Below are 25,712 nucleotides of genomic sequence, written 5' to 3' on the forward strand. Positions count from 1 at the left end.
ACAGAGTGAAAGAAAAAAAAACCAAACAGGTGCACACACACGTTAAAATCAACAGAATCTCTGACTACTCCTGTGTCCACCAGATCACAGATTCACTGGCCTGATCACTCAGCTGCCAATGCTTGGTCCGTAAGATTATGAAGTAGGGATGCTTGGGTCGTTACCCTAGGAAGGCACTTGAAAGGACTGGGAATGGCCTTAATTCCTCAAAGTACTTTGCATATCTTGGATCCTAGTTGCATTTTTAATTTGTTGGGGCAATTCTGACTTGGTTTTGTCTTGAAAGCCTCTCAAGGATATTTTTAAAAGAGCCATATTTGAGTAGTTTCATTTGTAGCAAGCCCAAAGACAAAACAATTAAGAGCATTAGGATGATGAATGAAATTCAAAGCTATCAATCAAAGTGAACTGTAAACTACAATTTTATAAAAAAGTGAAAAGCAAATAATTATTGCAAGATATGTACACTGGTTTAAAGGGTAGTTCCAATAAAATCAGGTTCTAACCTCAACCCCCCAAAGAGAAGAATAATAGAAGTCTGCTAACACAAGTTGTTAATTAATTAATCAGATGGGGAAATACACAAAGATGTACCTGGTCCCATGAAGCAAGAAATCCTAATAGATCCCTATCAAAAAGTCCAAACTAAAAAAATTTACTTATTTCAATTTCTGGTTAGAATGGATTCTGTGAACATTGTGAGTCATTAAAGCAAGATGACATTGATTAATAAATATGTATTGAGCATTTGCTATATGTCAGGCTCTGAAGATACAAAAAGAATACACAATCCCACAATCCTTGACCTCAAGGGGTCTTCAGCCTAAGTGAGAGAGAGCAAAAATGGAAACTAACTACTGTGATGTCAAATGTCAAATGTTTTTACTGGAGCATAGAGGAGGGAGGAATAAGAATAAGTCTCACTGATTTTTTGGATTTCAGAAATGAGAAATGAAATGTAACATAACATTTTTGGCTTGAGTAAGCTGGTGGATAGAGATGCCATTCTCTAAGAAAGAATATAAGTGGGAGGGAAAGATGATGAGTTCAATTCTGGATAAAGTTCTGGAAGCTGTCCTAATCAGGAGAGGTTTAGAGAGAGGCATGGGTTGGAGGTGAGGACTGGAGCATCCCTAGCATTTAGGGAGTAGTTGAAATATTGGAAATAGATTCTTTCCTAGTGAATATAAGAAGAGGTCAAAAATAGAACTCATTGAGAGCTAGCATTTAGGGCAGTAATTGGCTGCACATTGGAATAGACTGGGAACCTTTAAATAATAGTGATAGCTAGGTCTCATTCGAAGATATCTGACTTAATTGGTCTGGGATAGGATCTGAGCACTGGGATTTTACTCAAGTGATTCAAATATGTAGCCAGGGTTAAGAAACACTGATTTATGGGCTGGTGCAGGAAGAGTAAAGGAGGAACCCATCAAAGAGCAAGAGAAACAGAAAGCATGTTAGGGATGACAAAAGAGGGATTTTCCAGAAACAGGAACCTGTCCACAGGGTTGACAATAATGTGGAGACTAAAATGTTTCTGATACTAACGACTGATGAGATTAAGAAGGGCCCTTCCAGTAGCCAGATACTATGGACTCAATGTACCCAGGTGGGGAAGAAATCCACACATTACAGTGAATGTTGAATATGTTTTCAAGGAGCCTGGCTATGAAGGGAAGGGGGAGGGCCATGGCTACAGACATAGCAGGCTGGAGAAGGGCTCTGTTTTTAAAGACTTTAAAAGATTTCATCATATAACTAGGCCAAAGGATGGCACTACTGGAGAGGAATGGAGAAGGGGGAGAGGGAGAGGGTGAGAGAACGAGTCTGTGATGAACAAGAATCTGGGGTAGGGCTTCCCTGGTGGCGCAGTGGTTGAGAATCTCCCTGCCAATGCAGGGGACACGGGCTCGAGCCCTGGTCTGGGAGGATCCCACGTGACGCGGAGCGATTAGGCCCGTGCGCCACAATTACTGAGCCTGCGCATCTGGAGCCTGCGCTCCCGCAACAAGAGAGGCCGCGATTGTGAGAGGCCCACGCACCACGATGAAGAGTGGCCCCCGCTTGCCACAACTAGAGGAAGCCCTCGCACAGAAATGAAGACCCAACACAGCAAAAATTAATTAATTAATTAATAAACTCCTACCCCCAACATCTTCTTAAAAAAAAAAAAAAAGAATCTGGGGTAGATGAGAGCTGTGCAAACACAGATAAAATCTTAAATTTATGTCCCTTTTTTGACCTAAGAAATGTCACAATCCAAACATCTTTTGTGCAACCACTGTTTTCAAAATGTGATCTCAAAGTAAATTTGCAATGAGGCTAAATATTTTGAATCAAAAGAGGTTCATGTACCTCTAATTTAGCTCAAATTTAAACAAAAACCTCAGTTTTAATCAGTAAACACAAAACAATTTAATATTATTGAAAGGAGAAATAGCACGCTAAATGATATAAAATACGACTATTTCTTTTAGACTTGATTAACTAAATAATTTTAACACTAACGTTTTGCCAAATGCAATTCAAGTGAGTTTCTGACTTTTGAAGCTGAATCATTATTACACATTGTACTGTGACAAAATTACCGTTTCATGGCATTTACATCAAATCCATTATCTTGCATTCTGCTGCCTAGCAACTGGAATTCTGAAGTTTAATGCATTTTAGATGGATATTTACATTTCAAACAGAATTTCAGCTATGCAGTCTACAGAAAGAGAAAGAGCTAGACACATCTGCTCACTTAAATTTCCAAAGGAAACTTCTTTGTTTGCAAGGACTCAGACCTACTAAGTTTTGGAGAAGAGTCCAGTGATTTTTGGTGGAGGACACTCAGCATCACGTATCAAGACACACTAAATTCGTACCAGCTTTTTGGCTTGTTTTTGTTTTTATAATGAGCATGGAGAAAAGGAAATATTTTTTTGGTCTTTATTAAATGTTTCAGGCTTTAAATCTATGATTTAGATCCTGCTTCACAGTACAATTCTCCACAGAACACACACACTGCATGCACCTATACTATATATAACAAAGCACCTCAACTTACCTGTTCCCAGGCGAACACATGTTGATTGAAATAAAACTGAATTTGTTCATTTGCAATGTTAATGCACAGCTGCTCAAAGGAATTTTTTTTGAAATTTTCAAAGCCAAATATATCCAGAATGCCAATGCTTAGCTCATCATCATTCCCACTGGAAGATTGAAGAGGCATTATTTTGAGTTCTTATTTATTTTCGTAGGAGGTAATTCAAAGCAGGGTATCTCAGAGTCACTTTTGTGATTTAGCTAAGAAACTACTACCAGGACATAGAGTGAAATTTTTTTCTTTTTTTTTTTTAATTTTTTTTTACATCTTTATTGGAGTATAATTGCTTTACAATGGTGTGTTAGTTTCTGCTGTATAACAAAGTGAATCAGCTATACATATACATATATCCCCATATCTCCTCCCTCTTGCATCTCCCTCCCACCCTCCCTATCCCACCCCTCTAGGTGGTCACAAAGCACCGAGCTGATCTCCCTGTGCTATGTGGCTGCTTCCCACTAGCTATCTATTTTATGTTTGGTAGTGTCTATATGTCCATGCAAAAATTTTCTTAATTGAAAAAGTTTCCCTCCACAGAACATTAACTAGGTAGCATTCATTTTAATAGGTAGACAGTATAATATTTTCCTTGTACTACAGAAATTACTCCTAGAACGAGTCATGGATCACAGGGAAAACCTAGCCAGCGCTCAAAATGTAGTATGAATATGTTCAGTAAAAACCACACCACACACACACACAAAAAAAACCATACCACAAAAGCAAAAATTCTGTGAAAGAGTATTTAGTCTCTCATTTTAGGACAGTTAAAACATCCTGCTAAAAATATTTTACTTATTTTAAAGAACTGTCATTTGGTTTTTAATTATACACTCATAATTTTTAATATGGGACGAACAGTAACCTGGAGAAAGATATAAATATATATTAATTTATATCATAATGAAATACTTTACAATACAACTAAATACTATTTCACAATTCAATATTCCAGATGCAATTTCCCCTGTTCCTCCACAATGGCTACCTCTGTTCACTAATTTTGAGGGAGAGAGACTTAAGAACGTTATTCCTCCATGTTCTTAACTCTCTTGGATAGTCTGAATGATACTATGGTGTGGTGTGTATTTTAGTCGAAAAATATCAGTGAATTACACGCCTGAAATGTATATGAAATGGTCTTTTATGCTTAGTAAGCAAGTGTGAAAGAGGTGATCTTAAGGTAGGAATCCACCATATTTTTCACATACAAATTTCTAAAGATTATATAATTTATAGGAGAACAAAGCTTTGGATGTAAATGTAAGGATATATCTCGGCACAATCCCTGGTGTACAGAGAGCACTCAATGGTGGCTGCGATTTCAGATAAGGCACTAGACAGGCTGGAGACTTAAGTTGCATCTTGCATCTGTTATGGTCACATAACACTACTGTTCACATCTTGCTCTATCACTTATTAGCTATCTAGAGCATTTCTTAACCAAATTTCATTGAAGATCATATGTACCCCTGCTGGGTTATAATGAGAGTTAAACTATGAAAAGAAAGTTTTCCTTTGCCTTGAAAATTTAATTCAATCCCTCAAAACAAAGACAAAGAACGGCTGAATAGACATTCTCTGCAAGTATAAAATGGTATATGCTTCACAGTACACCTTCTAATTAAAAGAACATATAAATTGACAGTAAGAAGTCACATTAAAAACTCACTTTCTATTATGTTTATTCATGTTGCTACAGTTTCTGTGTTCCAGCAGTTTTAAAGTTTTATAGCTACCTGATGCAATGAAGTGGCACCACTAGGAAATAAAGCAGAGCTTAAACTAGAAACAAAACTTTAATAATTAAATGACACCAATTAGAAACATTTTCAAAGGGACTCACAGACAAATCAGTAAATTAGAAAACAGATTTACATCACCTGACATTTGGGGAACAAGTTCTATAAAGTTTTTTACCTGGGTGATGCGTTGTGCTTCAGTAAGCTGTTAATGCAATTGACTATCCAACTAAACAGGCGTCCATATAAAGTTTTCGCTGTCGCATCCCTGACGTCAGTAGCTTTCTCTACAGTATTGGGTCGTATGATGGTTTCTCCTCTAGTGACCACACAGTGGGAGGTGAGAGCTTCTTGTAGCTCATCTGCTTGAATGCAAAGCAAAGAAGCAGCTAAAAATAAATAAACATGTGTTGTTAGAAGATATGATGACAATGAAGTCATTTCCCAGAGAATGAAAATGTCTTAATTCACCTTCTTCAAATGACATGAAATAAACATGTGAAGGTTTTATAATATAAAAAGAATAGCCTATTCAATAGGAGCCCTATGTTTGTTTGTTTGTTTGTTTGTTTTGCGGTACGCAGGCCTCTCACCGTTGTGGCCTCTCCCATTGCGGAGCACAGGCTCTGGACGCGCAGGCTCAGCGGCCATGGCTCACGGGCCCAGCCGCTCGCGGCATGTGGGATCTTCCCGGACCGGGGCACGAACCCATGTCCCCTGCATCGGCAGGCGGACTCTCTACCACTGCGCCGCCAGGGAAGCCCCTATGTTTCTTCTTGATCATCCTTCTCCACTTATCTCAACTGGTCAGCTATAGGCTGTTGTATAATACAGCACAACCCAAACTGAGCTGGATGACAGAGCGACCTTCCACACAAACCAGTGGTTGTTTAGGTCATGCCAAACATAATTTCACTAAATTATGTTAAAATATTTAAAAACATAATGAACAGTTTTGCTACCATTATTATAGACACATTTTCAAAACATGGAAATTAATTGTAAAGTTACCTAGACTTCAGGGATATGCCCAAACAAATGCATTTTAAGTAACTTTTGCAAGATGGAAACAAACGAGCATAAAACATCTTGACATTCATATACTTTTTAATCATACTACTATTTTTCAGTTACATATGTCAATGACTAAAGTTTGCTCAAACTTATTGCCCGAACAAATATTTAAATATCACAGGTAATTTTAACTCAGTGAACAAAACTCATTTTTGAATATAATAAACATCCTTAACCCAAACTATTACATGACAGATAGGCTGATTTCTCAAATCAGTCGTTCTCCTTTTAAAATATTTTGAACATTTTAAATTTAGTTTTAGCACTTGGGACAAGATATTTCTTGGTTATGTTGCTAAAATTGTTGAACCTTATTTAAACAAAATATTTTTTCACAATGTAGAAGTAATATAAGCTTAATACAGAAATCCTACCTTCAGAGAAAACATTCTGTGTTTCTTTCCTTCTAGGCATGTTTATTACCACTATTCTGCACATACATTTTATCTTAATATCTTAAGCATTTCCCATTTTGTTGAATACTGTTTGTTAATATAATTTTAATTTGCTGCATAATATTCTGACATATATCATAACATATCAATTTTTTAAATTATTGGATGTTTAGGTTGCTTCCATATATTCACAATTGTAAAGAATGCTAGGATGAATATTTTGGGCATGAATCTGTGCTTCTGTCTTGTATTATTTTCTTAGCATAAACTGCCTAAATTCAGCAATTGGTTGAGTATATAAACACTTCTAAGCCTTTTGATATATACTATTTAGCTGCTCTTCAAAAACTCTGAACCAACTGTACTCCTATCAGCCAAATGAAAGTTAAATAATTTCAACACAATTTCATGGACACCAGGGATTATTATTTTTTAAAAGAATGCTTTCTTCTTTCAATTTGTTTTTGACTCCTAGCAAAGCTGAATACTTTCTTCTTTTCATATTTTTATTAGTGATTTGTGGTTCTTACTTTGTAAACTGCCACTTTTTCATTGACTTTTATTTTCTTATTTTGTAAACTGCCTCTTTTTCATTGATATATTCATCTCTTCCTAATCAATTTATAAGAGTTTAAAGAGAATAATGCTTTGATATATATGTTGCAAGTATTTTCCCTCATTTTTCATTTGCATTGCTATTTAATTTATTTTCCTTTTTTTGGTATGAAAGCTTTAATTTTTATGTAGTCAAATATCCACTTAAAAATTATTTCTGCTCTTGGTTTTCTGCACATAAAGTCCTTCAAGTCTTTTCTCATCTCAGGATTATATAAATGCATTTTGTCCTGTACATTTATGTATGTATGTATTTATTTACTTATTTGCATTTAAATTGATAGACATTTGGAATACACTTTGGTATATGGTGTATGAGAAGGATTCAAACTCCCCCCCCCAAATGGTCGGCCAGTTGCTTGTCCCTACAGCACTGATTCCTTAGTGATTTGTAATGCCTTTCTGGTAATTCTACTTCACTCTGTTTCTGAATAATGTCTGCTATTGACTGGTATGTCTACTTCTATTCCCCCATTATTCATTCATTGGACATATATTTATTTATTGAACATCTACTACATGCCAGGCGTTTTACCTGGGGATATACTGCTAAGTAGAACCCCTTTTAAGACAAAATTCTCATCTTGATGGTCTTTATCCAGAGGGAATGAGAAGCTAATCAAGAAGAACAAGTGGGAAGATAGAGGGGGAGAAGGAGAGGGACAAGGACGGGGAGAGGAAGGCTGAGAGACACCATGGATACATGTGTTAAGTGGTTCCTGAATGAACTGTGGAGGACAACCTGTAAAAGTTCAAGAATTAATGTGGAATGAACAACTGGGTGATCACTTAGTTCAGGTGAGAGGTGATGTGTCTTCGATGAGAATAATGATGATGGAGAGAAAGACAAGAGGTCATATTTGGGAGAGAGTTTGGGGATAGAATGGACAAAACTGGTGCCTGATGGAAACCGTGCACCTGTAAAATCATCTGGAAACACGGCCCTGGTTTGGAGATAATTCCTTGTCACTTTAATTACAAATCACTTTAATGTAAATTAGTAAAATTTCTATTTTCCATGAGTGCTTTAATTAATTTTAACTATATTCATATTAATATTAACCTTCTGTGACCCATATGACTGTCTCCTGCTATGCGGAAATGGGTTGCCAATCATCAAAATCATTTTTCAGTTTGGTAGTTTCTAAGCGTACTCATATTTACGACATAGCTCTATTGCAACTCATTCTGTTGGTTGCTGATAACTCTTGTAATTATGATCAGATGGTGAGGTTTGAATCTTATCATTGGCGTTTTCTGGCTATTCCTTCCACTTCTGATAACCTAGTATCTTATGTGCCAATTAAGTTTTCTTTATACATGAAAAGCCAGAACAGGTTTCCAGGTACCTGCCAATCATTACATGCCAACCTCAGACGCTTGTTCTGCTGTATTACCAAGCTGGTGGGATGGAGATGATGGGGATTTGGGGACAGATCCAGACCAGGGTGGCCCTCTGAAATTATCCTAAAACATCTCATTCTGTTCCTGAGTAAGTATAAATCAGAAAAATATATATAAACAAAAAATTTTAACATTATTTCCTAGGTTATGAATGAAACTTTAACAAATCTGGAATTGTGGAGGCATATGACAATACTAAAAATAAAAATTAGGGTATATTCTAAATTAAAAAGCTTTGCCACTGGACGGTATCAGTGAGAAACCTTAAGTTATTGAAATAATTCATCAAACTCTGCCAGTAAGAGAAAAGCGGATTTGAAGCAAATACCGTGATGTACTTTTCTTGCATAGAAAATGACTCCAAAATTAATCAACCCAAGATGAATGCGTATAAAAAATCCATCCAGTACGAAAATAAATATTCAGGTCTTTATTACTTATAAAATGATAGAGATGCCAAATTGTTATCACAATAACAACTTTAACTCTTTTTCAGATCAGTTTGCTAAATTTTAATTACGCTTTCTCTGTTTTTACATTGAAATGTAAATAGCTCCTAAAATAATCATGAAAGCCTAGCCTTTAGAAATGTTTTCTACAGTAATTAGTTAATTTGTAGCCATGGACTTTGAAAACTCCATTTGACACAAATTGAATCTGAGTATTCGTTTTTAGGATTCCATAAAAGTACAACTGCCTGAAGTTATCCCCATGTGACACTTTCAGTATGTCATCAGACTTTTTTTAGGAGTTCAGTTTTGAATGCAAGATAATAAAACTCACAGTTCTCCAGAGCTGCATGATTAGCAATGTGGCTCTTGTCAATCTGGTGTTCGGTTGCCACAGAAGAAAATTCAATGTTTCCAACGTTCAGGATTGCAGCCAGTATACTGTATACACTTCCAAGTTGCTGAAACACAGCACAGAAATGTTAGCATCATTCTCCCCTTGAGTACAGCAAGGCAGTGCCTGTGGCTGCTGACAGACTGGGGAAGAATCTTTAGGCTACAGCATAACAAGCTTATCCCACAGACTATGATGTCAAACTAAGAGAAGTCAACTGGCTTCCTTGATAATCTCATTCTCTTCAAATCATCGATGTTGGCTGAATTATAGCATTCAAGAATTGTAACTTTTTATGTATGTTGAATGAAGACAACTAGGTATCAAATTATCATTTTAAAATTATTATCAAATGACTAACAGGGAATTTTATGCCCCTCCCATGCTGACTAAAACCAATTTTTAAAAATAAAGTGTTTCATAGAAATTCAACACTGTGTGATGCTTTAAATACTTTAAAATTTACTTCACAAATATTATTTGATCACAACTGAAGCCATAACTGATAATCCAAAGAAACTGTACTAGCTTGTGATTTTAGACTGTTACAAGAAATGTAAGCAAAATTAAAGCAGGAAAAAAAAAGGCATTCTCATCTTAGAACAAAAGACTTATGACTTTGTGCAAAGGGAAACAAATAAAATTCCTGTCACGACACGATAAAAACTGCCTCTAAATGAGTTGACTCATAAAACTACTAATCATTTATCTTAAAACTGTGGCAGGAAAATGGCTTAGGAAATCATGGGTTTTGAAAAGTTTTAAGAGTTTTCCAATTTGTGTTATTTGTAGAGAATATCTGATTTTGATTTGCCTGTCACTTTGCCTGGCCTGTGCTGAATCACAAATGTACAAGTAAATTGTAAACCCCGAAATATTTAAAGGGAAACCTACACTATGGGTGCTGTTGACACCAACTGGAGAAAGACAAGGGGGGAGAGAGAGAATGAGAGAGAAAAAGAGAGAGAGAGAGAGACACTCTGTACTGGAGAGTCACCAAAATTGTGCAGCCGTAAAATGTGTAGGCAGCAAGCTGTGATTAAAGGATGCGAAAATCAAGCCATTTAACCTGATTGTGCAAGTTGCCTCTTTCCAAAATGAAACTGAAGCAGCTATGGACAGAAGACATATCCAAACAAGCCAGTGAGATGACATTAAAAAAAATCACAAGTGGTATAAAAAGGAAGTAAACACCCACTCAGTTTAATTCCACTGTCTCCAAAGCGGGACAGTCTGCCCTGTTAACTCTCTGAGGCTCTGCTTTTAGGGGGGAGACCAGCACATTCTAGGAGAGTCACCTTGAACTGGACTAAAAGTCTTCACAAAATATTTAGCAGTGATTGTGCTTCAGCTCCAGAAACAGATGTTATTTTCCTTTATCCTAAGCTATATGTTTGGATGTTCAGTAAACACTGAATATGTTTAAATTTGGAACATACAGTTTTACATAAATGAAATATGTTTGTCACTAGATGCTAACTGCTAGACTGGTTTCATTTTAATGTGACTAAACATTGCTCTACCAGGCAATGGAAGGCAGTTAAGGCAAATATAAGTGAAACATTGCCTCTAAGGACTGGGACTTGGAAGTAATAAACAAACCAATTCAAAATGGTGCCCTACTTCTAAGATAGCAACCTCTGGGGGAAGGAACTGGTAAGAAGATAAGCTCTTCTGATGATGTAAAGCAGGGAAAAGAACTATAAAGGGGCCCAGCCCTGGGCCGGCAGCAGGAGCTGCTTGCTTGGTGTGCAACACGCTTCCCGTGTGGAGGGTGCTGAGATCCAACGAGCCTCTCCTGTTTTCCCCCAACCAGGCAACCAACAGAGCCAGACTGCGGTCCAAAGGGGCATCTACCAGTAGCAACATTCAGCATAGGACCAAGGATTGGAGACAAGAGTGGATGCTGTGTTTTTCTTTATTCACTGCATCCCTTTCTGCTTTAAGAGCCAGGATACCCACTAGTGCTTAAATCAACTTGTCTCCATAGGTAGAAGCTATGGGTGATGGCAGTGTTGGAGGGAGGTTAGCGAGAGGGAAAGTGATGCAACAGAAGGGGAGGAGGCTGATCTGAATTTGAATTTTGGCAAACACAAGTGAGGAAGATGCACGGAAAGCAGCCACCACCAGGAAGGGCTTGGGGTGGGGTAGAGTTAAGTTTAACTAGCATCATGCCAGCCCGCTGGAGCAGCAAATATCCTATTTTCACTCCTGATGCAGCTAAGCTGGGTTTTATTTTTTTTTATTTTTTATTTTTTTTATTAGTTTCTGCTTTATAACAAAGTGAATCAGTCATACATATACATCTGTTCCCACATCCCTTCCCTCATGCATCTCCCTCCCTCCCACCCTCCCCATCCCACCCCTCCAGGCGGTCACAAAGCACAGAGCTGATCTCCCTGTGCTCTGCGGCTGCTTCCCACTATCTATCTACCTTACGTTTGGTAGTGTATATATGTCCATGCCTCTCTTTCGCTTTGTCACATAAGCTGGGTTTTATATTGTGCTCAAACATTCAGGGGGGAACAAGATCTTGGTCCTTTGAGCCAGAATGAGAGCAAAAGACCCAGGTGGTCACCAACAATGCGTTGGAACCTCAGAATTAGAGCATATGAACGGGACTAAGTCTGGAACAGGGTGGCATGTGGAATCACCCGGAGTGTCTCCCACAGCTTGTCTGAAATCTCTGGGTGGCAGTCATATGTCACTTGGAATATGGCTGAAACTCATGCCATCCAAGTCAGGGACTTCCTCTCCCAGAGCTGAACCAATTACATACACACTGCACTAGTCATAACAATATCTATTTTATTAGGACATGTATTAGGGTCTTCTCTGACTCCAAACGGTAGAGTTCAGATTGGTATTGTTCCCAAAATGTAGTCAGGTAAGGTTGACAGCAGTTTTCAGTGTCATATGATGTCCACCATCCAGACATCACGGCTAAAGAAAGGGCACATACCACTCCCCTCTTCACATGAGATATCCACAGTAAGTTCTATAAGCTTAGGACTCTCTCAGTTGTTCAACTCCTCTCCTGTCCTCATCATTTTTCTCCCAACTCTTCAGCAAAGGCTTTTACTGATCAAGCAAATTGTCCCGTCCTCATACATCAATCCAGTCACCCTGTCAACCTTTGCTGCTGCTGCTGCTTCCTGTTCTCCCCCTCCCCCTTCTTTTTCTTCTTCTTTTTCTTTTGTGAGAGTGCAGTAGGGGAATAAGATTTATATACTGGCCCTTTAAGAACCATGCATTTGTCTCACCTGCAGAAAGTTCTTCATAGGAATGTCTTACAGCTAAGAGCAAAGTCTGCAAGCTTCCCTAAAAACCCTCAGAAATCTTAACAAACAATGGATTCTTTTTTTCCATTTTACAGCCTAAAGCTATTTAATGCATCAACAGAGAGAAGGTCCCAATCATCTCCTTTCTGCCTAGAGACCACAGAACCACTGAGTTTCCTGATTTGAGCTGCAGTTTATAGAGTGGACAGCCAAAGTTCCAGCCAGGGTCCGTGAATCTACGGAAAGAATGCATCACTCAGAAATAAAGATGGTCAAGCTGGAGCCTCTACTTCTAAATCAAAAAGTTACTCAACTTTAGCTCAAGACTTCCTGTGAGTAGAGTATTTGCCTAAGGATGCATTCAACCCTGGCTTGCCCACGAGTCTACAGTAATGCTTCTCTCTCTGGTCCATATAATTCTCCATCTTCTGGCAAAAACTGGGAAGTCGTGGTAATAATTCTTCTCTGGTCCCCAGAGTAGTTATTTTGCTTCAGTTGGTCCTGAAAGCAGCCTGCCAGCTCCCCTATGGCTCCTACAGCTCTCACCTACCCTTCCCCACAACCAGTTCATCTAGAAACTTAGTAGCAAAGCTTATTCAGAACTCAAGGAGGACTCTAAATTCTAGGGCTGTAAAGGCAGCCAGGTAGGAAGTCTCCCCATCAAATCTGAATTCCTCCTGGCTATGGAGAAAGCCCACACCAGAAAAATTAACTCTAAAAGTTGAAATGTTTCCTGATGGACAAAGATTACCCTGGTTTACTTAAACCTCTCCTGAAGGCCCTAATTTCAAGGCAAAAAAAAGTCATTCATCTGTCCTGATTTGCCAACCTCACCCAGCTGGCAGAGATCACACCTCATTCCCTAAGGTCAAGGTCTCAAGAATACTTCCCCTCAGGCCTGCAGCAAGGATACCCAAGGTGAAGTCAAAGGCTTTCAAAGAGCAGTCAAGACTGGGAGACCACCCGTCGTCAGAGCTGTCAACAGCAGAGGCTCCGTATTTGGAGAAAACGCACTTAGCAGCAAACTTTTCTCTATTCTGAGAACAGGTACAGCTTTAGAAATATTACTTTCTGGTGAGCAAATGCATCGAATGAACAAAAGGTTATCGCAGCCAGCCTTCCATTTTAGAAGGGAGGCAACAGTGCCTGAAAAACACGCTACAAAATTAGATTCAATAACCTCACGGCACATAGTTTGAATGATTCTTGTCAAGGGTCACTTCTATCAGCATCTCTACATTTTACATCCTGCTGATAAAATTTTCCAAACTTTTGGAGAAGAATCAGGTATTATTTTTAGCTCAGGCTCTTAGTAGAGATTTGATAACCCAAGAAATTTCAGTAAACTTCATAAGCAGACACACTAACAGTTTCAAGTTGCACGAGTGTCATTTATGAAAATGAAATTAAAATCCAACAAATTGCACATTACTTTCCTGCAAGAGTTCATCTGATTCATGTTCTGAGTGAAGTGTTCTTTTTATCGTAGGATTGAATCAACACAGCAAACAGTAAACTACTAAGAGCAGAGTCTGAAAGCTTCTCTAAAAACCTTCAGGAATCCCTAGTAAACAAGATACTTTGTTATAAAAATTTAAAAAACAACCTAGGACAAAGAAAGAAATCTTTATTACTCAGGGATAAATTTATAGCCTTAAATACCTTCATTATTAAATAAAGAAAATGGAGAAACAGAGGAACAAAGTATTCTCCTTAAGAAAAAGAACACAAGAAACCAAATTAATACGTTAATAAAAATATTTTTTAAATGAAATCAATAATATAGATAATATGGCTTCAAAGGATGCCATCAAAAAAGTAAAAAGACAACAAAACAGAAAATTTTTGCAAATCATACGACACTTGTATCTACAATACAAGGAATTCTTACAACTCAATAATAAAAAGACAACCTAATTAAAAAATTGGCAAAGAGGGCTTCCCTGGTGGCACAGTGGTTGAGAGTCCGCCTGCTGATGTAGGGGACACGGGTTCGTACCCCGGTCCGGGAAGATCCCACATGCCGTGGAGCGGCTGGGCCCATGAGCCATGGCCGCTGAGCCTGAGCGTCCAGAGCCTGTGCTCCGCAACGGGAGAGGCCACAGTAGTGAGAGGCCCATGTACCGCAAAAAAAAAAAAAAAAAAAAAAATTGGCAAAGAATCTGAACAGATGTTTCTTCAAAGAAGATATGTAAATGATAAATTACATGAAAAGATAAGTACATGAAAAGAAGTTCAGCATCATAGCCTTTAGAGAAATGCAAACCAAAACCACAGTGACACCATGTCACACCCACTAGGATGGCTATAAACAGATAATAATAAGTGTTGGGGAAGATGGAGAGAAATCAGAACCTTTATGCACTGCCGGTTGGAATGTAAAATAGTGCAGCTGCTTTGGAACACAGTCTGGTAGTTCCTCAAAAGGTTAAACATTGTGTTACTCTATGACCTGGCTCTTCCACCCTTGGTATACCCTAAAGAGAAGTGAAAACTCACGTCACACAAAAACTCAGACATGGATGATCACAGCAGCATTATTGATAATGACCGAAAAGTGGAAACAACCCAAACGCCCATCACGTGATGCATGGACAAATAACATGAGGTATATCCATACAATGGAATATTATTCCTCAATAAAAAGAAATGAAGTACTGACACGTGCTACAACACAGATGGACCCTGAAAACATTATGTCAAATGAGAGAAGCCGGTCACAAAGGGTGACATATTGCATCACTCAATTCATGCAAAATGTCCAGAATAAACAGATCTACAGTGACAGAAGCAGAGGTGGAACGGGAATGAGGAGGAACTGCTAATCACTAGCAGGTTTCGTTTGGAGTGAAAAATTTAGAACATGGAAATATTCTCAAAGTGATCAGGGGGAAGGCTGCACACCTCAGTGACTGTGTGAAAAGTCATTAAAATGTACACTTTTAAACGGCTGATTTGTATGGTATGTGAATTATATCTTAATAAAGTTGTTAGAAAAAGAAAACTGCACTAAAAAAGAATGTGTGACATGATCACATTTATGCATTTACATAAAATTTTATATATATGTGGGAGATGCAAATATAGGTAAAATAAAAGATTAAGAACAAAACGAAATTCAGTTGTATCTCAAGGACATGTTTCCTCATGTATAAAGTAAAAATTATAATTCTAGTTATTTCATAAGGTCGTTTCAGTAATTTAAAAATTATCCATGTAAAGCACTGAGCACAATATCTGGCATATGGACCACTCAATAGATGCTAACTCTCACCATCAGTGAAGACAAAAAGACACTTCCTAAAGAGGTTCAAATGTCTTCCATACTCACCTCCATTGTAAAACCGATGACTTTGAAACACTGCTCAATTAATTCATACTGGGATTTATAGAAACTATTATTCATCACGTCCTGTACTGTTCTGATGTGGTCATTTTGCAGGTATCTGGAAAAAAAAAAAAGAAAGGACAGGTGAAAATCTGAAATTAAGTGAAATGAGTGATTAAGTGAAAAGTAGAAGCATTATTTACGAAAGTTCAAGCTGCTGGGTTACCTGGGGGGCTTATTTTCCGGCAATTTGTAATGGGCTAGTTTCTTCTTTTCAGCTAAACCAGCATAGATGTAGTAAAAAATATGAAAATTTTTTTCTCCACTGAAAAAAACAAGCCATTTTCAGGAAGGTGGTTAGTAAGAACACTTATTCATCGCTAAAGTTTCTTGGCAATATAATTACCAGAACGCTTGTAAGCACCACCAAGCACTTCCCAGAACACTGGGTTCTGGCCCTCTGTGGTTGCGACCTGTCGCTATTTTCGACCACCACTGTCAGCGGACTGCACACTCTGCTAAGCACTTGTTTGAGTCATTCAGCGGATATCTGCGTGTCTCCCAGGCATTGTTCTAGGCACGGGGGATACAGCTGGAGCAAGCAGTCAAAACGCCCTGACTTCTTGGTGTTTACATGCCAGCAGGAGCCAACAGAAAAAGAAACAAACTAATAACAACTAGAGCATGCCAGGCGGTGGTGGGTGCTGCAGTATCTCTTTACCTGCCATGACCCTCTCATTTCACGTACAAGGGAACTGAAGCTTAGAGGGGACACTAATCTCACCCTCAGGTCACAGACTTGATGGCCAAACTGGATTTAACCAGGGCTGTTTGACTCCAAAGCCCATGTCTTTAACCACCTGGCTACACTGTCCTTCTGGGGCTCAGTCTTCTCACTTGCAGAGAAACCTGTTCCTTACGAATCTCAAGTTCCATGACTGTGGTTCTACGTGTAAACAGCCTTTCCAAGACACTGGAAGAGTACAATTAAGGAGTGTGGGTCACAACAAAGTGAGTCCCTGTTTCAGGAAGTTCCACAACATAACTACTGATACTAGGACCCCAGGGACCCTTGCTTCTCCTTCCCTTGTCTTCCTTTTGCTCTGGAGAGATCTGAGATGGACCACACTTCCTCTCCAAGATCAGGAAGTTCTCTCCTGGCTTACAGTTTCAGTCTCCCTTTTCCTTCTTCCACCTTAGAGAAGATGGTGCCCTTCCAAAAAATAGGGACCAAGGTAAGAAAATAGATTTTGGACAATGAGTACAGGTATACCTCGTTTTACTGCACTTGGCTTTACTGTGCTTCACAGATGCTGCGATTTTTACAAATTGAAAGTTTGTGGGAACGCTGTATCAAGCAAGTCTATTGGTACTATTTTCCCAACAGCAATGACTCACTTCGCATCTCTGTGGTAATTCTCACAATATTTCAAGCTTTTTCATTATTATGACATTTGTTACGGTGATCTGTGATCAGTGACTTTGATGTAACTGTTGTGACCAGTTTGGGGAGCCAGGAACCTCAGGCTCTACAGACAATCTTATATAGACAGTGAACTTAATCAGTAAACGCTGTGTGTGTTCTGACTGCTCTACCAACCGGCTGCTTCCCCATCTCTCTCCCTCTTCTCTTCCCTGAGACATGACAATATTGAAATTAGGCCAATTAACAACCCTACAATGGCCTCTAAGTGTTCAAATGAAAGGAAGAGTTGCACGTCTCTCACTTTAAAACAAAATCTTGACATGATTAAGCTTAGTGAGGAAGGCATGTCAAAAGCTGAGATAGGCTGAAAGCTGGGCCTCTTGCAACAAACAGTCAGCCAAGTTGTGAGTGCAAAAGAAAAGTCCTTGAAGGAAATTTAAAGTGCTCCTCCAGTGAATGGTAAGAAGGCAAATCAGGCTTATTGGTGTCATGAAGAAAGCTTTAGTGATCTGGACAGAAGATCAAACCAGCCACAATATTCCCCTAAGCCAAAGCCTAACCCAGAGCAAGGCCCTAACTCTCTTCAATTCTGTGAAGACTGAGAGCGGTGAGGAAGCTGCAGGAGTCTGAAGCTGGGAGAGGTTGGTTCACGAGGTCTAAGGAAAGAGGCGGTCTCCATAACACAGCAACGCAAGGTGAAGCAGCAAGTGCCAACGCAGAAGCTGCAGCAAGTTATCCGGAAGATCTAACTAAGACAATCGATGAAGGTGGCTACACTAAACAACAGATTTTCAGTGTAGACGAAATAGCCTTATATTAGAAGATGCCATCTAGGACTTTCAGAGCTAGAGAAGAGAAGTCAATGCCTGGCTTCAAAGGACAGGCTGACTCTCCTGTTAGAGGTTAATGCAGCTGGTGACTTTAAGCTAAAGGCAATGTTCATTTACCATTCTGCAAATCCTAGGGCCATTAAGAATTATGCTAAATCTACTCTGCCTTCTAAAGCAGCGGGCCCCAACCTTTTTAGCACCAGGCACCGGTTTCATGGAAGACAATTTTTCCACGGACCAGAGTGGGGCAGATGGTCCAGGCGGTAATGTGAGCGATGGGGAGCGGCAGACAAAGCCTCGCTCACTCGCCCGCCGCTCACCTCCATCTGTGCGGCCCGCTGCCCAACAGGGCTGATACCGGTCCACAGCCCGGGGCTTGGGGACCCCTGCTCTAAATGGAACAACAAAGCCTGGATGACAGCACATCTGTTTACAACATGGTCTCCTGAATATTTTAAGCCCACTGTTGAGACCTACGTCTCAGAAAAAAGGTTTCTTCCAAAATATTATAGTTCATGGACAGTGCACCTAGCCACCCAAGACCTCTGGTGGACAACAAGGTTAATGTTTTTTTCATGCCTGCTAACACAGCATCCATTCTGCAGCCCATGGATCAAGAAGTAATTTTGACTTTCAAGTCTTATTATTTAAGAAATATATGTTGTAAGGCCATAGCTGCCACAGACAGTGATTCCTTTGATGAATCTGGGTAAAGTCAATTGAAAACCTTCCGGAAAGGATACACCATTCTAGGTTCCATTAAGAACATTCACGATTCATGGGAAGAGGTCAAAATATCAGCATTAACAGGAGTCTGGAAGAAGTTGATTCCAACCCTCATGGATGACTTTGAGGGGCTCAAGCCTTTAGGGGGGAAGTAACTGCAGATGTGGTAGAAATAGCAAGAAAACTAGAATTAGAAGTGGAACCTGAAGATGTGACTGAACAGCTACAATCTCATGGTAAAACTTGAACAGCTGAAGAGTTGCATCTTATGGATGAGCAAAGAAAGTGGTTTCTTAATATGGAATCTACTCCTGGTGAAGATGCTGAGAAGACTGTTGAAATGACAACAAAAAACTTAGAATATGACATAAACTTAGTTGATAAAGCAGCAGCAGGGTTTGAGAAGACTGACTCCAATGTTGAAAGAAGTTCCACTGTGGGTAAAATGCTACCAAACACCATCGCAGGTCACAGAGGAATCGTTCATGAAAGGAAGAGTCAATCGATGAGGGAAACCTCATTGCCTTTTAAGAAGTTGTCACGGTCACCCCAGCCTTTAGCAGCCACCATCCTGATCAGTCAGTAGCCATCAGCATCAAGGCAAGACCCTCTACCAGCCAAAAAATTACAACTCACTGAAGGCTCAGATGATGGCTAGCATTTTTTAACAATAAAGTATTTTTTAATTAAGGTATGTGCGTTGTTTTTTTAGATGTAATGCTACTGCACACATAAGAGACTAAAATATATTGTAGACATAACTTTTATATGCACTGGGAGACCAAAAACTTCATGTGACTTGCTTTATTGTGATATTCACCTTATTGCAGGGGGCTGGAACTGAACCTACAATATCTCCAAGGTGTGCCTGTATTCAGTTGAATTCGAGATGACAGCAAAATATCCAGGTTGCTGGAAATGAAAAACATGAACTTGGGGACTTTCCTGGTGGCACAGGGGTTAAGAATCTGCTAGCCTATGCAGGGGACACTGGTTCGAGTCCTGGTCCAGGAAGATCCCACATGCTGCGGAGCAACTAAGCACAACTACTGAGCCTGCACTCTAGAGCCCGCGAGCCACAACTACTGAGCCCACACGCTGCAACAACTGAAGCCCACGCACCTAGAGCCCATGCTCCACAACAAGAGAAGCCTCTGCAATGAGAAGCCCGCGTACCACAAGGAAGAGTAACCCCCGCTTGCCGCAACTAGAGAAGCACGGCAACAAAGACCCAATGCAGCCAAAAAAAGCAAAACACATGAACTTGGGAGACAGCAAGAGGTACATCTTTGGCTGTCAATCACACAGAGCTATCCATTGAGCCATGATGTCAGAAGAAATTGCTAAGTGTGAGAATATATAGAGAAAAGAGAAACGCTCCAAGAACAGATCTTTGATGAGTATACACTTTGGGAATGGATGGATAAATCTAAGTCAGAGAAGAAAAACCCAGAGAAGGGTCCAGTCATAGAAGCAAAGACAGGCGAGCGTTTCAGGAAAAAGGGCATCAGAGGCTCAGATGCTGAAGTGAGGATGGTGGCATCCTTTAGAGCTGGCTGTGTACCTTCTACGCCCCCAGCCATTATTTGCGGCAGTCACTAGTAATACTTCGATGAACATGAGCGTTGTACACAAGCAAGGTTAGAACAAAACAAAAAGTTTAGTTCTTGTCTTTTCTCACCACAAAATAATAAAATTCCTCTAAGATGGGCACAGCATATAATTTAGTTTGCTTTGTGCTAATGAAATAACATTGATTGCTCTATGTGTCACACCTCTAACGCTTAAATGATGCAGTGCACAATTAGAGGAGTGACTCATATATGCAGACACGCATAACTGGTGGTGTTCTAATTATCAGTTTACATTTACTGAGGACTGTAATTTGACAAGACCTGGAGATGCTATAGGAAATATACTGATCTTTGGTAGATAAACAATTAAGAGAATTAAAGGAACAGGAAAAGAAGACACCTCCAAAGATTACCCATCTCATGTTCTGCCTTACCTACATCCTTAAAGGCAGAGAATCTTCCATAGCATCCCACACACGCTCGTGTGATTAGTGGTTCCCAGGTCAGAATGGCCCGGGAACAAATGTAGGAGCTCAGCAAGTCACCAGCTAGTACAGCTGACCCTTGAACAACAGGGATTTGAACTGGGTGGGTCCATTAATATGCAAATTTTTTCAAAAAATATTTTTAAATTGTGTGTAGAATATCATGTGCAAGACTTAAAGTGGAGAACCTATCTTTACAGGCATAAGGGGAGTGACAGTTACTACAAAATTAACAATGTGCTACTATTCTTACTCTTTTATCACTCTGCTTTCAAATAATTACATTACTGTACAGCATGCCTCTCTCTCATAATTGGAGAAACAGCGTATCAGCCTATCAACACAAAGTAGTTTTCTAAAAAATGTACCAATGTTTCCATTACTGTATGATGAATATGGCTGTAATATGCCCTAAAATTTTATAAGATTCACTCATTAGTGTATCGGCTGGGCTACGGTGAAGCAATTGTATCAGTGACACCAGGTGACATAAGGCAACCACACTGCTGCTTCTTCCTTATCAATGCACAATCGTTGTCCCTGTAAGTAAATATGAATTTCTTCTTCACATTATCTTTTCCTTTTTGATGTTTAGTGTTAGTATAACACCTACAGTGTTTTGGATCATCTAAGACAATACTGATGTAGGTACTGACAGATGATTCATCTTGTAAACAGACGACATAAACTTACGGCATCAGTAGAGACAGTACAGTACTTTCACCGTTATTTTCTCTTCCTTATAATTTTCTTAATAACATTTTCTTTTCTCTACCTCAACTTATTATAAGAATATAGTATATAATACATATAATATACAAAATATGTGTCAACTGGGTTATCAGTAAGGCTTCTGGTTAACAGTAGGCTATTAGGAGTTAAGTTTGAGGAAAGTCAAAAGCAGATTTTTGCATAATAAGCAGATTTTTGACGGCAACAGGGGTCGGTGCCCCTCAACCCCCCCACTGTTCAAGGGTCATTGTATTCTCTGGCTCTGGCCCACCCCTATTGCGGAGCCTCTAATGCTTCCTCAGGGTCCCACTCAGCTATTTGCAGGAAGGCCCTCCAGGCTGTCTCATATGCCCTGGACCCTGGGGATCACTGTGCAGCCAAGGCCTCTAACACCTCAAATCTACGACAAAGCCCTCACAAGGGTGCGACTCACCCCACGTGTGAAACCTTGGAATATTCAACAAAGGGGCCTGCAATGAGGCGTGGAAAGCCAGCAGCGCAGCCTTGCATTCACAACAGTGCTTCTAGGTGTCCTGGTTAGTTACACCTCCTTCCTCCAGGACTCCCTCCTCCAGGATATCCAGTCTCCTCGATCCGCCCCGACCCTCGCCGTCTGCCTGCTCACTCTCCGCAGATGAACTCATTGCCTACTTCCCTGCGAGATCAGAAACCAACCCGTGATGGTGATCAGCAAGCTCTGGATCAAAGCATGCGTAGCTCCTGGGAGACCATGCGCTGCTGTACATGGGAATCCTGTCTTACAGCTCTATAGCTCCTGGGCCTAGAACAGCTCCTGGCACTTAGTAGGTAATCAGTAAATATTAGCCACATGGGTGGATGAATGAATGAATGGTGGGCTCTGGAGTCAAACAGAGAGACATGGCTTCAAACCCCAATTCAGTCACTTATTAGCTTTTTGACATTAGGCAACTTATTATCATTTTCTCGGTCTGTTTCCTCCTGTAGAAAATAGGCAATAACCCCTGTCATATTGCTGAAGGAATTAAGAGAGATTATGGAGGTAAAATGCCCAGCACAGTGCCTGACACAGAGTAATTGATCCATAAATAATATTTTCTCTTTCTCCACAGCAGACAGCACACATCTGCCATTTGGTTGATGTCTCCTCAGCGTCTGGGAACGTGCTGGGCATGTGAGAGACACGCAAGCAATGCCTGCTGAACTAAATTGCAGTAACAGGAGAAAACTGCCGTGAAACAGCAATCATTTATATTTATGAGCAGTTTCTAGCATTGACTTCTGTATGCTCATTTTCTTCTTGGAAGTGGGTAGCCTCTTTTTAAAATTTCCTCTTTAAAATCATCTACATTTAGGAAAGGCTTTAAGTCACAGCTTATACGACAGCAGCAACATGAGAAATACCATCAGTATAAAACCAAATGTGGTCAGAGATGGGGGTAGGATGACATGAGTAGAGGCAAAAAGAGAAGAAAAGAATTTATTCCATTCAAAGAAATGGTAAGTTGTTTCAAAAAATTGTCTACTCTGATTCTTCTCTGCCACCTCAGATCCATTCTTCATTCTTCTTGGCCTTGCTCTGTGACCCCCAAGTCTAACCTCTACAGACTGGGGTTCCCGGGCGCCCCTGCTCTCTGGCTTCCAGCTGGGTGCAGCCAACAGGGGGCACAGGCAGGAGGCTGGAAGGAGGGAGAAGAGGTCGAGGTTTTCTTCGCCTCACTTGCTCTCCTTCTCCCAGCGGCTGGACAGTTGTCCCTCAGCATCCACAGGTTCTGCATCCACGGATTCAACCAACCGGATCTGTGGATGTGGAACCTACGGACACAGAGGGCTGACTCGGCATCCGCGGATACGGCAGAGGGCTCTGGAACCAGTCCCTCGCAGATACAAAGGGACGACCGTATTCCTTTAGGCAGCAGCTCCCGACAGGCAGCAGTCCTCCACAGCCCTACTTGTCACCAGGCTCTGCAGTGTGGTCCCTCCTCCTGCCCTTCAGACCCAGGCATAGGAATGATTTCTCAACGCTGTTCATCTGTGGGTACCTCACCGTTTATTCTTGGTTCTTCAATGCCCTCTACCTCTGTAAACAGTCCTCTCAGTTAAACCCTCTGAACTGGTTCTTTCCTTCCAGTTCCTGAATGACAGGGTACATTTATATTTATCATTTTAAAAAGGAACTACTAAGAATTCGTCTATGACATCACTGATACTTTCAACTTTAAAGATCATTTAAAAAAGCTTCTCTAGAATTTAACAATGCAATTCAAATTAAGTAAAATAAAAAAACAGATGTAAAAAAACCTGGAAAATGGAAGAATTATAAGGCAGATGTGCTTGAATTATAACTGAGATATATTTCAACCTGATTGTAAATTGGAATACTTTTCCCAAATAAACAATGTTGTAAAACTATAATCCTTTAGGCCAGCTGAAAATAAGCTTACTTTCTTAATAGTATGCCTAAAATATGATCCTAATTGTGCTATTTCCTGGACTATATGGTGCAACAGTTCAATAAGCATGAACGAGATTATCTGTATGGTTACAAATCCAGAGCCTCACTGTGTAGCTGCTGAGGGTACTGCTCACATCGTACTCTACGTGGATGGCGCTGCAGCACATGACTCCAGGCAACCCGCTGCAATGGTGCCCTTGACACTGTGCAACATGGCGGCCCCATCTAAATCCCAATAATTCAGCGTCTTAGGTGGACATTCCCCCAGATACCTGAAGGACAGAGTCTTACACAGTTATGAGAGCAGGACAGACTGTTCTGAGAACCAGTTAAGTCTCCACACTTGCATAAGACCTGGAGGTTCCTCCAGGTATGGGTGGCAAAGGCACTAACATGCATGCCCACTATGTTCTGGGCCCCAGCACACCTTGATAACAGGAGCTGCTGTTTACTGACATTTTCAGTGTCCCATGTACTGCGCGAGATATTATTTCTAATCTTCACACAACTATCAACACTACCACTGCTAATAAGGGCTTAAACTTCATGGGGTTCTTTCTATGTGCTCTTCATTGCACTAAATACTTTACAGGTATGATCTTAATAGGTAGGTACCACTGCTAACTCCTTTTTAAAAATGAAAAACTGAGGTGCAGAGAGGTTAAGCATTTCAAATTCTAACACACAGTAGGTTGCAGAAACAAGATCCTATAAGGGTCTTAAAGGTTTAAATATTTTACCCAAGGTGGACTACATGTCAGGGAGCCACAATTCAAAGCCATATTTGCCTAAAAATCATGCCTGACATTTTTGGAACTGAAGACCAAAGGATAATTTTCTACACTGAAGGCTGAGCTCAGAGGTTGGCTCCAAGCAACTTATATTCACAATTTATCATAAACTGAATGATAGAAAATTTGAAGGCACTTATAATTAAATACTAATGTACTTGTACATAAAGGAAGCTTATGTTCCTGAGAATTTAACATACAACACATAACTACAATAATGTAGATATGTTTGGCATAAAACCAACATAAGAAAAATGGAAGACTCTAAATTGCCACAACTTTTTAAAAAATAATACAAAGACCAGGGTACAAATCCCATGTTGTGATTAGTTTTTTCATAAGAACAACAAACAAAGATGTTTTGGAATCATGAGGACAGGAGAAAAGTTTTGTCATTCAGCTACAAACTGAGGAACTCACTCAACCTAAAGGAACTCACTCAACCTAAACATTCCAGAATATGGTGTTGGTGGCTTAAATCAGCAGGCAGGAAAAAGAACACTACAATAAAGCCCCTTCCTGAATCCTTTGTTTGTTTGTTTTTTGGTCCCTTGTGTATAAACACTGGGAAGCATAGAATTAATACAAAGATCTATTTATATATACCAGCACTTAAAAGAAAAAAACATGACTGTTATTTCTAATTAAATTTCATACTTGTTTTGTGTAGAGAAGTATATTCTCTCCTACTTCAGAAATTACTCTAAGTTATCCTGTTAGTACCTCTATGATGGGCTTAGGCTTTCTATCTGTTTTCATAAACTTTAGGCTATTTATTAACTCCTTTACTGGATGTAACATACGAGAGAGTAAGACAGTGCTGAGGCATCTCTGCTTCCAATAGTAAATGCCTCACACATAGTAGATGATCAATAAAATTCTGTTGAAATTTTGTTAAATGAGTAAGACATTTTATTATTAAAACAAAAGCATCA

General features: G+C 39.7%; 1 protein-coding gene across 1 annotated transcript in view; it reads right to left on the bottom strand.

Annotated features, from left to right (window-relative positions):
• Positions 1–25,712, bottom strand: part of MYO3A (myosin IIIA) — a gene marked incomplete at both ends in the record, with an annotated part of 156,467 nt that overhangs the window by 63,058 nt on the left and 67,697 nt on the right. Inside the window, 5 exons of the mRNA XM_079700501.1 lie at positions 3,056–3,203; positions 5,018–5,228; positions 9,111–9,237; positions 15,783–15,897; positions 16,006–16,104. Coding sequence (XP_079556627.1) covers positions 3,056–3,203; positions 5,018–5,228; positions 9,111–9,237; positions 15,783–15,897; positions 16,006–16,104 — 700 coding nt within the window. The remainder of the gene's footprint in view (positions 1–3,055; positions 3,204–5,017; positions 5,229–9,110; positions 9,238–15,782; positions 15,898–16,005; positions 16,105–25,712) is intronic.

The sequence above is a fragment of the Hyperoodon ampullatus genome, assembly GCF_949752795.1.
Source record: "Hyperoodon ampullatus genome assembly, chromosome: 3".
Taxonomy (NCBI): domain Eukaryota; kingdom Metazoa; phylum Chordata; class Mammalia; order Artiodactyla; family Ziphiidae; genus Hyperoodon; species Hyperoodon ampullatus.